Genomic DNA, 15,694 nt, shown 5'->3' on the forward strand with positions numbered 1-15,694 from the left:
AATACAATTGAATTGAACATAAATGTCTCACAAAGCATTTCCAGTTAAGTAGTGGGTTGTTATAAATATTTTTTTATTTATTTCGATTTAGCTATAAATTTGAGGAACCAATGGCAAGTTAATGGGCCTTGTATTAGATCTGAAATAATGAAGCCATAACAAAACTAAAAATGACAGAAATAACAGCTAGAGGGCAAACATGCCACCTTGTGGTAGAATAGAATACACACTAGACAAATATAAAATTGCTGTTTTAGTGACCATATCAATAAAGATCAGTTTAATATGCTCTTAATCAGTCACACTAAAATAATGATCTTCCTTCCTGTTTCAGAATTTGAATCCTTATGCTCAACATTTTTGTTTCCAGAAGCTCAGCCATGGAGCAGACTTCTCCAGCCTGGGTGTCTTATATATTATAAATCCATGCTATGCAGAGAGAGATTTTAATCATGTTACCATATTCAGGCTGCAATCCCATTAGCATTTACCTTGAGAGAGTTCTACTAAACTTATAATATTTGAAAATTTAAGAACATGGATGGTACTGACCAAAAAATAATCCCTACAGTACATACGGGCTAATTACATACATTCTGAAAATCCATCAGCAGGATTTGACAGCCAATATGTTCCTTACCATATGGGATAGTAAAATTCATTTCATACTAATATTCATATAAGGCAGTGATGGCTAACCTTTTCTGGACTGAATGCCCCAAACCCCAAAATGCAATCTTGCAATGTGCCCTGCCACCTGTGCATGCACGCCCCCCCATGCCCCCTGCGTATGCACACACACCATCTCCCTATCCCCTGTGCATGTGCATGTGCATGTCCCGCCTCCTGTGCATGTATAGCAGAGACCTGAAGACCAGCTGGCTGGCAGGAGGAGCACACGCATGCACGGCAGAGCTGAACTGGGGTGACGGCTCACGTGCACACAGAGAGGGCACTGTGTGCCATTTCTGGCACATGTGCCATAGGTTCTCCATCATGGATATAAGGGAACCTAAATTTGTGGAAACAATATTACTTTCAGACATTATATTTGTGTATTATAATTACTGTAGCTTAGTGGTTAGGATTTGAAATCACTGAAATGATGTCCTATTGAAATCCTACCATGTTTCCCCGAAAATATGACATGTTCTGAAAATAAGCCCATCCTGATTTTAGGGGTGGGCCTAAATATACACCCTTTCATGCCGGGCTGCCCTTCCCTTTGCCCTTTGCCACCTTTCTGCTCCAGCTGCCACCTCTCTGCCCCAGAGTCTTCTGGCAGCTGGGGCAGAAAGGCGGCAAAGGAGCCACAGCCTGGCATGGAGCTGGAACCATAGAGCGGGAAGGCCAGAGCGGCCACTGCCGCAAGATTCTGCCCGGCTCCTGAAAGACTTGGAAGCAGGTGGCTGGCCCGACTGGCCTCTTCTCCGTTTCCAGCAGTTTGGAGCTGGGGTGGTGAGGACTGGGAGGTGCTTAAGTGGTGGGGGGAACAGGTACTCATGCGGCTTGGCACCTTTGGGCCACTCACGGTCCACTCTCCACCCCCCAATGGGAGGGACAGGGTTTGATGGCAGCGCATGGAGGGAGTCTCTCTCTGCCAGACTCCCAGCTGTGAGTGTTCAGGCCACCCGGGGCCTCCTGATGGGCTCTCTAGAGAGAAGGTTCAGTTGGCCTTGGAGTCGTTGTTGGGCAATCCCGTTCGTGTGCTACCAAAAGGTCATGATCCTGGGATACCGCTCAGTCAGTGAGTGGCGCTCTGCTCAGCTGGAGGGTGGGGGTTGTCCGTTGGGTGGGCACTACGTGGCAAGAGGGGTCAGCCGCTGCTCTCTTGCAAGCAGGCTCCCAAAGACCTGGGCGCAGGGAGGGGGGGGATGCCAGCATGGCCTTAGGGGCAAACAGCTGACAAGCGGCTGTGTCCTGCACCCCCAAAATAATAAGACAACCCTCCCCCCAAAAAATAAGGCCAAGCCCTTATCTTGGAGTTCAAAAAATATAAAGACAGGGTTTTATTTTTGGGAAAACACGGTATGTATCCATATTTGGGAATAAAATCCTTAGGGTACAGAACTTCCTTTGAAGAAAGTAAACACAAGATTGGGTAGTAAAGCCTTTAGCAGGATACCTGCATCCATCACAGTTCCCCTCTCTCCTTAGATCCGCCATGTTTTTGGCCTATCATCTTGTAGTATTCAACGTAAGTTATTCTACTCCTGAACCAACATTTCCTCCTGCAAATTCACATTAGCTATATCTTTTAGGAACCGTTCTCTTGCAGCATTGTTTTCATCTCATTCTTTGAGCAATTTTTTAAAATCAGTTTCTAACTAGTATTTATTTAAAAATATTGTTGGTGGGATTTAATAATATTAATAAGGTTCCAACTCTAAATTTTGCCCTATTTGCCATATTTTACCAAATATGTTTGGCCTTTTTTTGCCATTTTGGCAACAGTGTATAGATGAGAATAAAAACAAAAAATGTCTGGAAGGCAAGTCATTTTGATCCCATCAATGAACCCACCCAACATTTAATTAAACAGCCTAAAGTTATGGTTTTTTTAAACCTTCTGCTGTCAAGTAATGTGAGGGTATTTTTTTAAAAAAGAGAATAGACGTGGTTTCCTGCTGGAGACTTCCTGTTACAATTTCCACTTTTAATTTGGAGTGGAAGGAATGAAAGAAGTATGTAACTGAAAACCAGCTACTTTTCCACTGATTGAAAGTGATGGTTGGATGAGGTTTATCCTAGAGTCCCTGTAAAGGGGACCGCAAAGGAGTATGTGATTCAGAGACACTACTGAGCCATCTCCACATGGGCTTAGGCACCGGTGCACTGGAATATTTTTATAGCCTGGCTAATATAAAAGTCCTATGAAATTTCAGTATTATAATAGATGGTAAATAGGCAGTTGATACAAAATATTTTGGGAGAATTTCCCCAAATTATAGGAGTGGACAATAGGCTGTTTAAATTGAAGATCTGTACCCCAGATCCATCGCTTGAGAGTGGATCTGGTATTTTTAAAGCCTAAGTATAGTACATAAGCTGAAGGATAGCTTTGGCCACAAATACCTTATATTAGTCACCCAATTCCAGTGGACATTGGGGAGCATACAAAATAAGGGGAAACATAAACCCAGCTAAAAACATGCTCCGACTGGATGGTGGGGAATGGCAGTATTTATACTCCTTGCAGAGTCATTTGTATTCTTTTTAGCAAGGACGTCTGAATGCACCCCAATATCTTCTTAAGAAACCTTTTACAATGACTGCTGTTTAAATAGGAAATTCTTTTATAACCTTTCAAAACTAACATGGCTGTTGTTATCATACATTAGGGATAAAAAACAAAAATATTATCCCCATGGGATATTATCACTTCTGTGTAAATTTTAAAAAGTCTTCAGCAGTCAGTACAAGTACATCCTAGCAATTGACACAGATTTAGTTAATCTTTGGGCTGCAAGGGGAAAAAAGAAACTAAAAGCAGCCATTCTCTAAAAGTCTATGCTATTAATCCATGAAAACAATTAAAATTCATGCATGGTTACCCTTGACGATTTCTGCCCACACATCTTGGAATTTATATTAACATACTTAAAATGCATTTGTGTCTCTTTCTAGATCTATTTTTAAACTGAACTGATATATTCCAATCATTAGATTTAAAAATGATTCAGTGTATGCTAATTATTACAATTTACTCAGTGCAATCAGGCTCATTCCAATGGAGCAGTAAGACTGCACTTCTAATTTAACAGATAGAACAGTAACAATGGGAAGCATGTTGAAAATTCCAAACCCCTGCTAGTAACAGGCTTTTAAGGTACCAAGCTTTTGCTACCTTTAAAAAATATGAGTTTATAAGATATCCCTTTGTATTGTTCCCTGAGATACTGTTAGACTACCTCTAATAACAAATAAGATCAGGGATGTTAGCCCAGTTATAATTTCATGTTTTTAAATAAAGGCACCAGTATAATACATTTTTTGTTAATGATTCAGACCTGGAAGAAAATGCTGGTGTGAAGAGGAGCTTCATCTTTGCCAATATTTCAAAGAGCAGTTAAATCTTAGCTTTTCTATAGATTTTGGAGATAGAATTTATGAAAATATATCTGTTCTGGAAGTATACAGTGGTTTGTTATTACTGTATGGTATTCCATGGTTTTAAATCTAATTGGCAATGGTGAGCCACTTAAGTCTTTGCACTGAAGCAGCAGGGTAAAATCTCATGTCAATACAGATTTTGTTTTATTTAACCTACCCCATTCTGTTTAAACAAATAGAAATAAGAACTGATATTTGAATATCTATACGCAATATACAAGCACACATACATACTCTACATGTCAAATTATAGCTTGATGAATAGTAGCTGCTTTTTTCCATTTTTAAAGAAAAAATAAGGATAAACCAGCATGATGTGTTCTATTTAGATGAACAAAATGTGCTACACATAATGAGAAATCTGTGATGACTAATCCCACCTAGATTTATTTGGAACGTAAATGACATTTCAGTATGGCAAACTACACGTAGCTTCTATTCTATTCTACATTAGAGAATAAAGTAATAAATAAGCACAAAGACTTATAAGAAAACTGAATTTTAAATTGCAGTTTAACTATAAATTTTTATTTGTGCTGAAATATGTATATCGCTGTATTCAAGTATTTTGATTTTTAAACAGCATTCTTGCTATTAGAAAACAATTATTCTGAAATATAGTGACAAACATTTACATTATATAATTTTTACCACTTTATTTTGTAAAATAACTAGTATAGTCAATTTATTTCTATGCTTTATTTTTGGTTAAGAATATCTTGCCATATTAGTTTGAATTTTCTAGAACAGTTATTTATATTTGAATATTTCAAAGTACAGTAGAAAAAAATCATTGGAACAACACAAATTAAGAAATACGTATGTATAAACCCCTGCCAGTATATTACACATATTGTATCAATATCTTAAACTAGCAGACAATTAAATGACTGCTACAATAAAAAAAGATTCAACCATTATATATCCAAAGCAATAATGTTTTCCACAAAAAGTAGATTAACTGCATTCCAATCTAAGTTGCCAACCAAAGTAAGAAATTGTACATAGTACACAAAACAATAGAAATGACAAAAATACAAACAAATTATTAGAATTTCAATTATTTAGAATGTTTGAGATTAAAAAATATTACAAAAGGACCCATGTGGATGTATTTACAAGATTTCCTAGAAATTTCTTCAAATCCAGAGATTTTGTTTTTGTTTCTAAAGTGTCTGTATTCTTAATCAGAAGACTGGGTAGACTTTTATAATTCGCAACTAGACTCTTGCAGTAATCCAACAATTTTACAACAGTAAATACAAAGGTTTTATTAATATTATAAATATTAATGTCAGCAATAATATTTTTCAGACAATATTGTGAAGAGTTGCAAAACTTGATTCGACTGCAGATAATCGTTGTTCTAATGCTTTCAGTATTGTTTCTGCCTGTTAAATAAAGTTTGAAAAAATCAATTTAATATACCACTTTTTCTCTACTTTATCAGTATAATCAGAGAACTCGTAGTGGATACCAGAGGTGGTATTCTATCTGTTTGGACCGGTTCGCCCGAACCGGTAGTGGAAATTGCGTGTGGTCTCGCCTACCCGCTCTGGCTCTACGGTATCCCACTTAGATCCTCTTTTCACCAAAAGTGCATGTGCACACTCACATTTGCAAACCAGTAGACAAGGTAAGTGAATACTACCCCTGGTAGATACCACCTTTCATATCTTAAAACTGATATAAACAGGGATTTGGAGCTGCATGGTACATTGGTCTCAAACAAGCATTATGCAAAGAGCATAAGCAGTTGCATGAACAGATAAAAGTAGTGCTAATATGTTTAATTAGAAAAACAATTATATTTTCCAATAGAAGCACACAGCAAAGAACTAAGAAATGTATTTCTTTTCTACCCAAATTTTCCTCGTATAGAATTAAAAGATTTTAAGAGTTCATCATTTTATTTTATTTATTTTATTTTTAATTACCTTGTATGCCGCCCACTCTCAGAAGACTCAGGGCGGCTTACAAATAAGAAGGGGGGGGGATATAAAAAACAACAATTAAAAATTCATAACATTCATAACTTAGGATGGGGCTGGATAATTCAACAGCCCCAGGCCTGCCGGAACAGCCAGGTCTTGGTCGTTTTGCAGAAGGCCGGAAGTGTAGTAAGGGTCCGGATCTCAACGGGGAGATCGTTCCATAGGGACGATAATATAGTATATACAATAAATAAGTATAGAAGGCAAAATATAAAAACAGAATTATTATCTTACCCTTCTTAATGATTCTTCTAAACTAGCTCGACTTTCAAGTGTAAGAGGTTCCTCATCAATGTTAGCTTTTTGTTCTGATGATCCTAGGGTATAACTTAGACATTTATAAGTTATAAGCAACATAACAATCATTTATGGGAATAGTCATGACTATAGTATACACTGCAAGAGAGTCGGTCAAAGGATGAAAGATAAGAGAACAATTCTCATTTTTCTGTAGTAGTAATAATTAATACTAATAATACTATTGAATCAATTTATGAATTCAAAATATAAGTAAATGATCAACCAACTCAATGTCATTTTTATAATAATGGCCAGAAGACCAAGCCTTGTAGCATTCTCCATTCTTGTAACAAGTATAGAAATTTGTAGGAAGGGTTGTTACTATATAGTAGCAAAATATCAGAAAGAACGTAATGGCATCTTTCCAATTAATATTTTTTTTATTGCTATTTATTACAATTTTATTAAATGGCATAAGATTCTGTGATCTATGTTTTAATGACTTTAGTTGGAAAGGGTGCTAATAAACTCATTCTTTTTCATTTGAATATGACTCGATTTTATTCCCACAATGAAGTTTAGTATCAAAAACTTTAAAAAGGAAAAACCATTGTGGTTAGAATTATGCAAACATCAAGATTCTAAGTAAACAATATATACAATGTCAACAATTTTGAATTGCTAATATAAATATGTGATAATAACTCTTATCTCTGGAACTTATATCTATTTCACAGATTTTTTTTATAAAGAGAAGGATATAATGATGTTTGATGGGGGAAGCAGAAATGAACAGAAACTCTACGCTTGAAATTTAAAAAAAATGACAGCCATATTTGATATAGTTTTCTTGTTCCACAAAGCAATAGCACAAAGAATGATGCTCCATAAATTTAAAACAACAAATACCGGTAATAAATAATATTCTATTAAGACTTGAAACATTCCAACTGCCCTTGAAAAAAAATCTGTAATTGAAGAAGTTAAATCTCCAAAGTAACCAATTCTACTTAAGAAATTCTAAGGAAAATGTGAAAGGTTTGCTTACCTTTCTAGGGAGCCTATGTTTAAGCAAAATAAATCTCGTTTATAGTCAAGATGTTTTGGGGTACACCTATAAATGCTTCCAAGTTTCATGTTGCAGCCAGAGCAAATTAAGGTTTCAAGAATGCTGTAAAACAAAATATTTATTTTTAATTACATGTTTTAATTTAGAATTTCTTGCAAATGAAACAAATAATATTGAAAATTCCTGGAAAAACAGATATAATCTCTACAGATTTTATCCTCATATTCAGGGTTTCTTCATCCATTTTCCTTCCTCTTGCCTTTTGATTTTACACTTGGTCTGATAAAATGTTGAAAAATGAAAAACAGCATACTAACACAAATATTACTGTAATATTAATTTGCTAGGTTCAGATAAATTAAAGAGTAGGACATCTACATATGGTTACTATTAAACTACATGGGCGTTTCAAACAAAAAAAAAGTTTTGATCAAAAGTAATCAGCTACAGCAACATGAAGTTTTGCTACAGGTCAATTATAACTTTCATTCTGAAGTTATCATAACTTACCAGCCAGTTTCACCTGCCTGGCTTGAGAGTTTTTGCTCTTTGTCTACTGAGACATTGAGTGTAACACCTGAAATGTGAAAGATACACATCAAAGTAAGCAGAAACAAAATGTTCTCGTAAAAAGATAGGTCACTTTAATAAACCAAAGAACACAGAAAGCAGTATCAAAATTGTATGATAGGCCAGAAAAGGTTAACAAAGCTTTCCTTTTAACAATTAAAACACTTATGGTACATTCCATTCGGAGTGGGGGGGGGCATAAAAACTACCATTCAAATGAATATGAGGAGTCCTTGGTGCTCTCTGAGCTTGTTTTCTTGCAGAGGCTTCATTACCCTAACTAGGTAACATCTAGCACTGATGACATTACCTAGAGTAATGAAAGCAAACCTAGAGCACCAAGGACCCCACATTTCAACTCTGAGCTACAAATATTCTCCTTTATTGTAATCAAATGGATATGTAACATAGAAAAGTAAAGATGGGTAAAAAAAAATAGTTCAACAGCATATGCAACCTAAGCAACAGATAAGCCAGCTTTGTTGAACATGAAATTTGTTGAAGATCACCAATTCAACAGCAGCAGTGACAAACTACAACTTCTCTTGGGTTTGGGTTTTTGGCCAACATTATCAGGTTCTTGGGAAAAAATAAACCCTAAATAATCTTGCAGGCAAATCTGAGAAAGGGAGAAAAGTTTAGCCTAGAAGAAAAGATATCGCTGCTGACAATGACTTCAGGTATTCCTCGACTTACGATCACAAGTGAGCCCACAATTTCTGTTGTTAAGTGAGATAGTTGAGTTATGCCTCATTTTAAGACCTTTCTTGCCTTAGCTGCTAAGTGAATCACTGCAGTTGATAAGTTAGTAACCAGGTTGTTAAGTGAATCTGGCTTCCCCATCACATTGCTTGTCAGATTTCAAAAGATGATCACATGACCTCGCAGCCAGTTGCCAAGCATCTGAACTTTGATCATATGATCCTGGGGAGGCCACAAAGGTTGTTAATGTGCAAAATGGTTATAAGTCACTTTCTTCAGAATGGTCACTTAAACGAACTGTTGTAAGTCGAGGGTTACCCATACTACGTTACTTGTTAACATGGAACCGCAACCCCAGAACGAGCAAGGCAAGACGCCAAGGGCGGAAATTCCTTGGCCGGCGCCTGGACGGCTGGCAAGGCCGTTGCGCGCGTCGAGGAATGGAACGGGGCGCTCGCGCGGGAAAAGAATGTCGACCAAGAACGCGCAGCGTTGCTAGGCAGCCGCGTGCGCTTTATTTTTTGTTTTTTTCCACTGACTCTTGAGCAGGATGCAATTGGTCTCCTCGTCGTTAGTCTCCCAGTTGAGCGTGTCTCCTACAGGCCGTTTACATCCGGCGCATAGGAACACCATAGGCAGGTCCTCTGCATTCTCCCTTCCCTCGTTACCGGCCTCTAGATTGTCAGAGAATGTCATCACCGACATAGAGCTTTCTTCAAACGGGAGTGCCGCCATGTTTTTTTCCAAGCCGCCCGCGCCGAAATCCGACTCCTCCCTTGCCTTAATACCGGAAATAACGGGCGGCCTCTGTCTAGCACGTCAACAGGGTTGTTTCGTTTTCTTGTCCAAGGAGAAGAGGCAGAAGCAGTCGCGGGGCGGGAATTTGTGCCGCATGCGCACTAACTCACGCTCTCCCCCAAAGCCTCCTCAGTTGATAGATTAGCCTTGAAAGCGTTTTGAATTTAGAGCTGAGATAACTAGTCTGCGAGCATGTTTCATCTGAAGAACGAGAAATGGGCACGCCGGCTCCATTTACTTCTGAATCGTGGCTAGAATTTGGATTGTACTATTCTGTGATACAGCTCTGCACAAAAAAAGAGCGCAAATGTATAAAAAGCAAAATAAACATGTGGCAAAGCCTAAACCGGTTACAGGTAGTGTGGGGACCCTGCTGGGCCAGCAAATACTGCTCTCTCAAACGTTTATACTTCTCGGGATGCAGGTAGCCAAATCAGACAAACCCTACCCCAAAATGAAGTTTTTAACAAGTCTATTATACTTCTTATATTATACCGCTAGAACAATCAGTGGAACAACTTGCCTCCAGAAGTTGGATAACCATTTGTCTGAAGTGGTGTAGGGTTTCCTGCCTAGGCAGGAGGTTGGACTAGAAGACCTCCAAGGTCCCTTCCAACTCTGTTATTCTATCTATTTGTTATTCTATTCTATTCTGTAATCCTCGTCAAATTTCTGTCAAGAAACTTGCTGGGAGGTAGCACTTGACAAGCAGCATCTGATATTCTAAAATGAATTTAAACAGTTGTCTAACTGTGGGTGCAAATCATTTTTTAACTGTTGGCATTAGATTATAGTACAAACAACACAGTGGGCCAAGGCTCATACTTCAAGCAAGAGAGATTCATTGTCATTTTAACATTTGGCAGCTGCAACAGCAGAAATGAAGGTCAGCCTGAATAGTTCTGCTATCTCAACCTATTTAAAGATGTCAAATGAAAATTTATTTGCACAATTACAGCTCGGGTTTATTGAAACACTGTAGTCTTGTGTTGGGATCTATTAAGAGTCCAAAGCTACCTTGGTTATACTACTGAAATGACCAATTCAACAAATAATATTGTGCGCTATGAATATTATATGGATTACTTTGATCTACCTCCAGTTGATGCAAGTAAGCTGAAGGCCAACAGATGTAAGTACTGCTGTTCTCTCCACTAGGCAGAAATAAATATTTTATTCCCTTTTAATTGACAGGGTAAGTCTTTCAGATAGAAATATCTTAGGGTAGGAGAACCAGGGAAACCTTAAATTATATGGGTGGAGATAAATTTAATCTTCAGAGGCAGTTTTTTGATGGCCACTGTTACATCTAGAATACAAGGAAATAGATCCTAAGTATGTTTTATTCTTTTTAAATAAAAAGTATTCAATTTTAATGGAGTAATGTAGAAAAATATCTCTTGAAAGTAACTAGGCAATCACCTGCAACCTATGTTTAAAATAGACTATTAAAATAATAAAATAACAGAACAGTATAACAGAGTTGTTATTTGTTGTTCCCGCCTGCTCAGGCAGGAAACGTATAACGTTTCAGACAAATGGTTGTCCAATCTCCTCTTAAAAAGTGTTGGTGCATTCACAACTTTGGAAGGCAAGTTGTTCCACTGATTGTTCTGTCAAAAATTTCTCCTTAGTTCTAGGCTGCTTCTCTCCTTCATTAGTTTCTTTCCATTGCTTCTTCTCCTGCCCTCAGGTGATTTGGAGAATAGCTAGACTCCCTCTTCTTTGTGGCAGCCCCTGAGATATTGAAACACTGCTATCATGTCACCCCTAGTCCTTTTCATTAAACTAGACATAACTAATTCCAGCAACCATTCTTTATGTTTTAGCCGTCAGTACCCTAATCATCTTTGTTGCTCTTCTCTGCACTCTTTCTAGAGTGTCAACATCATTTTTAGATTTATGGCAACCAAGACTGGATGCGTTATTCCAAGTGTGAGCTTAACAAGAGATGCTAAAGTGGGATTTCAATATTTAACTTTCACTACTACTGTATCCAAATACTCATTGATCTCAGTAAGTCTCAGCTACACATGAGGATGCTAGTTTCCATTTATAGTGGAAATGTTGCATATATTTTAAATACCGCATTAAAGACAATCTCTTCTTGAATATTTAAACAGAATAAGGACATATGAATTACTTATATATAAATGTTTATTTTCATATTCATTTGAAGAGTTCAAATTTATTTTTCAACAGATTCAATTGTCATAGGCTTTTGGATTGGACTTCTTTCTTTTGTGGCATTTCTCTTCTTTATTTTGTTCTACATGTCTCGGTCTGGTACAACATCCACAAAGTGAGTGAAATAACTTTTATTCTGCAAATGATTTTGTAGTTATAGTTTGTACAGCTCTAGAAAATTTTTATATACACTGAAAAGACTGACTTTAACTCTTACATATGATTTAATAAACCACTGAATTTAAAGTACATAATAAACTAAACATAGTCGGGAGAGTTCTTTATTTATTTTTTCCCTTCTACAATACTTTACAGTCATTACATCAACATTATGTCATCATACCTGTACATGTATATAATATTTCGCTTCTATATTTACACACCTTTATACACAGTTCTATATATATTTATATATATTGTTTTTTTGGCTTAATTATTTCTATTCTTGTTTTGCAGCCATTTGTACCAATTGTTCCAAATTTCATAATATTCTGACTCTTCTTTTATCTTTTAATTTCAATGTTAATTTGTCCATCTCTGAACAATCCAAAGTTTTTTTTATCACTAATTCGTCCGAGGGGGTATTATTTTGTTTCCAGCATTGGGCAAATGCTATTCTAACTATAGTTAGCAGATGTGTTAATATGTACTTAATTTTCTTTCTATATTTCCCTTTGATTATTCCCAGTAGAAAGATTTCGGGTTTGTATTTTATCTGTTCTCCTGTAATTTCTTGCACTCATTTCCAAATTTTTGTCCAATATTTTTGTGTTTCCGGGCAGATCCACCATATGTGATAATAGGTCCCTTGTACTTTTTTACACATCCAGCAGGTCAGCTTCATGTTTGGGTACATTTTAGCCAATCTTGTTGGTGATAAATGCCAATGATAAAACATTTTGTATATATTTTCTTTAAGTGCTGCTGATCGTGTTAGTTTATAATTTGTGTTCCAAGTTCTTTCCCAATCCACTAGATCTATGTTGTAACCAAAGTTTTTGACCCACGCTATCATGCAACCTTTAACTTTTTCTTCTTCTAATGTTACTTCTAATAAATATTTGTAAATTTTCATTATGAATTTATTTTCTGGGCCAATTAAATTTTTTTCTATTTGTTGTAATTCTGTGAATATTCCATATTCTTTTACGTCTTTTTTGTATCTCGATTGTAGTTGGAGATGTGGCCACCAATCTATATTTATATTTTGCTCCTTTAATTCTGGATTTGTTTTCAAATTCCCTTGGCTGTCTAAAATTTCACTATATCTAACCATTTTCGATAGATCTAGTGTATTGGGATGTGTCATGGCTTTCATAGTGGAAAGCCATGTCGGTATTTTCATGTAATGGTTTTCTCTAATTTTATTCCAGACCTGTATCAGTGCATCTCTAATATAGTGTCTGTGGAAGTATTTTTGATTCTTTTTACCCTCTTCCCATAGGAAAAAGTTCTTAATTATTTGCAGTTCAGTTTTTCTGAAAATACTTTCAATACTTTAAAGACAAATAAATAAATCCAAGCAATTTATGTATTTATCGCATGTTGCGTTTAGTATCTGAAAAATGGCCAATAACCAAATAAATTTGTTCAATCTCAAGAAAATATATTGAAGGGTATCTACTGAATATTGCAAACATAAAATTCCTATGAACCAGGGATGTCAAACCCGTGACCCAGTTGCGTCACATGCTGCCCCTGCCCCCGCCCGGTTTAGCGAAGGGAAAAAAGTCCTGATATGTTACATGATGACGCAAGTTTGACACCCCTGCTATAAACTTTCTCATCTCCTACTTCCTACAAAATTGGCAGGTTAGATCCATATTTATTCATTTCAATTTACTTTAATTAAACATTAGTTCCAACTAAAGTAAATTAACATAAATAAATTTGGATCTAATCTGCCAAATTTAATGCTCTTTTATTTTAAAGAGTACATCAATTTTTTGTGGGAAGAATGTCTACATATGTACTTGGAATTTATATATCTTAGGCATAGTGTTTGATCAATTTGCAGAATACATTGATCTGACAGCCAATCTCACATAGACAACCTCTCAGAAAGTGATCAACAGCTCCATACAGATAAATATTGCATTGCTGGGCATTGACCAAATAAACATTACTGGGACTAAACATTATAAAGGAAGCTATTGTTATTAAAAACTGATTTAGCATTGAAAACATGCTAGTTTGAAATGTTCACTATTATAAGGTTCAGTGTGATCTAAGCAATAAATCTATAATATGAACGTTCGGTTATCAGTTATTACTGATTTCTCATAATACCTGATAACACTTTAAAGATAATCAAACTTAATTTAGCAATTTTGTTCCCAGGACTGGAAGATCAAAGAAGTTTCCATGGAATTATTCAGAAACTATTCATCAAAATCTTGTTAACAATGACACTGTATGAACATCTGTAGATAACCAAGAAGAAATTGAAGGGTTCTGTTACCATGTCACCATACAGACAATTCAGTGTAAAACCTTCTCATAAATGAAATTCTATAATATTATATTATAGTACAATATTATAGGAGGAATAACTAGGTAAAAAAACATAATTCTTTAAAAAATATATACTTTGGCCTTTTCGTTATATAACAATCACTGTAGTATTTAATACAAAAGGGTAGATTTACCAGAAAATATGAAATCCACAATTTAATTTAAAATATATCAAATGAATTATACAAAGATTAGACAAAAATTTAATATTATATATGCAGATTAGAAGCTAAAAGTCATGCTTCAAATCATTAAGGAAATTGAATAAAACCAGAACCAGATCTCTATTGAATTAGTACTAGAAATATTACATTACTTGTATATTTACACAATACAAAATGATTGTTATAAAAAAAACTGGTTGAATCTGAAGATTGACTTTGTTCCTAATTGCAAATAAGATGTGACTGAACATTACTTAAGACTAATTAAAAAGTAGTTATGCCTGAGATTCAGTGGAACAAAATACATATAATACTCTATATTATAAATTATTCACTTTATAAAATACAAACATTTCTATGTATGCATGTATATGCAACATTAAAGTTACATATCTTTTTTATCTGAATAGAATATATCATGTATTGGAAGCAGTGTTACTATAAAAAATAGTAAATATTTTTTTCTTTTTTGTAATGTAAAATTTTCAATAGTGTTGTATAGTATTGGGCAAAATTTTACAATGACAAATATAGCTCATTTTCTAAGAATAACTGGAAATGTAATAATCAGGTTGGATCATTTTTCCCTATTGGGTTAGCAATGTTTCACAGCCAACCATGTTGAAAACTAATCTCTAATGGATTGAAACAATTTATAAAAGCTTAGTTTCCTTTCCAACCAATTTAATATTATCAAAGCTTATATCCCCACAAAGTACACTGAAGCAGCTTTGTACATGTTAATTGCTGCAAGGACTCTTTACACTTCTGATAGGAAAGTACACAGAATTCTTTCTCAGAAGAATGGTTAATTAACTCGTAGGAGTATACCTCTATGTCCAAAATAACTTTTATATTTCAAAAGTAAATCTGACGTAGAATGTAATTACTTGGGGACTTGGGAGTTGGGAACCATTTAAGGATTATAATACCATATATGAGTTTGTACCACATCTAAAATTTCAAGTGATAATATTCTAATTTTCAGGGGTTTGTTTGGACATAAATTATTATAGTTATATTACTTTATGATTTATAATGTATTGATTTTACTGCTGTTTATATATTATTTGGATGTTAAATATAACTTGCAATTTTTCAAACAATGTAGAATACTCAATTATATAAAGCTAATATTGAAAATGCTTATCTTAATAAATTTCATTTTAGCCAGTTCGATTTGCTTGTAAATTGCTATGATTCACTCCATGGGGTGTTTTTTTGCCCCTCTTTTTTTCTTCTATTACTTTTTATGTATGTATGTCTGTATCTGTATATATGTGTGTGGGTGTATGTATGTATGTGTGTGTGTGTGTGTGTGTGTGTGTGTGTATGTATGTATG

The 15,694-nt window shown here is 35.3% G+C and overlaps 2 protein-coding genes across 4 annotated transcripts; one reads left to right on the plus strand and one right to left on the minus strand.

The window, feature by feature from the left end:
- Positions 1 to 5,031: 5,031 nt before the first annotated feature.
- On the minus strand, positions 5,032 to 9,510 carry MIS18A (MIS18 kinetochore protein A). 3 transcript variants are annotated; one of them, XR_015697502.1, is made up of 5 exons: positions 9,228 to 9,510; positions 7,927 to 7,993; positions 7,396 to 7,518; positions 6,150 to 6,435; positions 5,032 to 5,504 (listed from the first exon to the last, which is right to left on the minus strand). XR_015697502.1 is itself a non-coding variant. In XM_014055867.2 (5 exons), exons 1-5 carry the CDS (start codon positions 9,421 to 9,423, stop codon positions 5,424 to 5,426), a joined length of 561 nt encoding a protein of 186 aa, XP_013911342.2. In that variant the 5' UTR covers positions 9,424 to 9,505; the 3' UTR covers positions 5,032 to 5,423. The 3 variants fall into 3 exon arrangements, 1 of the variants encoding a protein (XP_013911342.2); XR_015697503.1 differs by having other exon boundaries at positions 6,051 to 6,435; XM_014055867.2 differs by having other exon boundaries at positions 6,342 to 6,435; positions 9,228 to 9,505.
- A 994-nt stretch (positions 9,511 to 10,504) lies between these two features.
- Positions 10,505 to 14,918, plus strand: MRAP (melanocortin 2 receptor accessory protein). Its single transcript, XM_087721596.1, has 3 exons — positions 10,505 to 10,618; positions 11,689 to 11,788; positions 14,014 to 14,918. The coding sequence occupies exons 1-3, from the start codon at positions 10,522 to 10,524 to the stop codon at positions 14,090 to 14,092; spliced, it is 276 nt and encodes a 91-aa protein (XP_087577722.1). The 5' UTR covers positions 10,505 to 10,521; the 3' UTR covers positions 14,093 to 14,918.
- The last annotated feature ends 776 nt before the right edge of the window (positions 14,919 to 15,694 follow it).

Source organism: Thamnophis sirtalis, unplaced genomic scaffold, assembly GCF_051295495.1.
Source record: "Thamnophis sirtalis isolate CommonGarterSnake01/CBP01778 unplaced genomic scaffold, rThaSir2_p1.2 scaffold_8, whole genome shotgun sequence".
Taxonomy (NCBI): domain Eukaryota; kingdom Metazoa; phylum Chordata; class Lepidosauria; order Squamata; family Natricidae; genus Thamnophis; species Thamnophis sirtalis.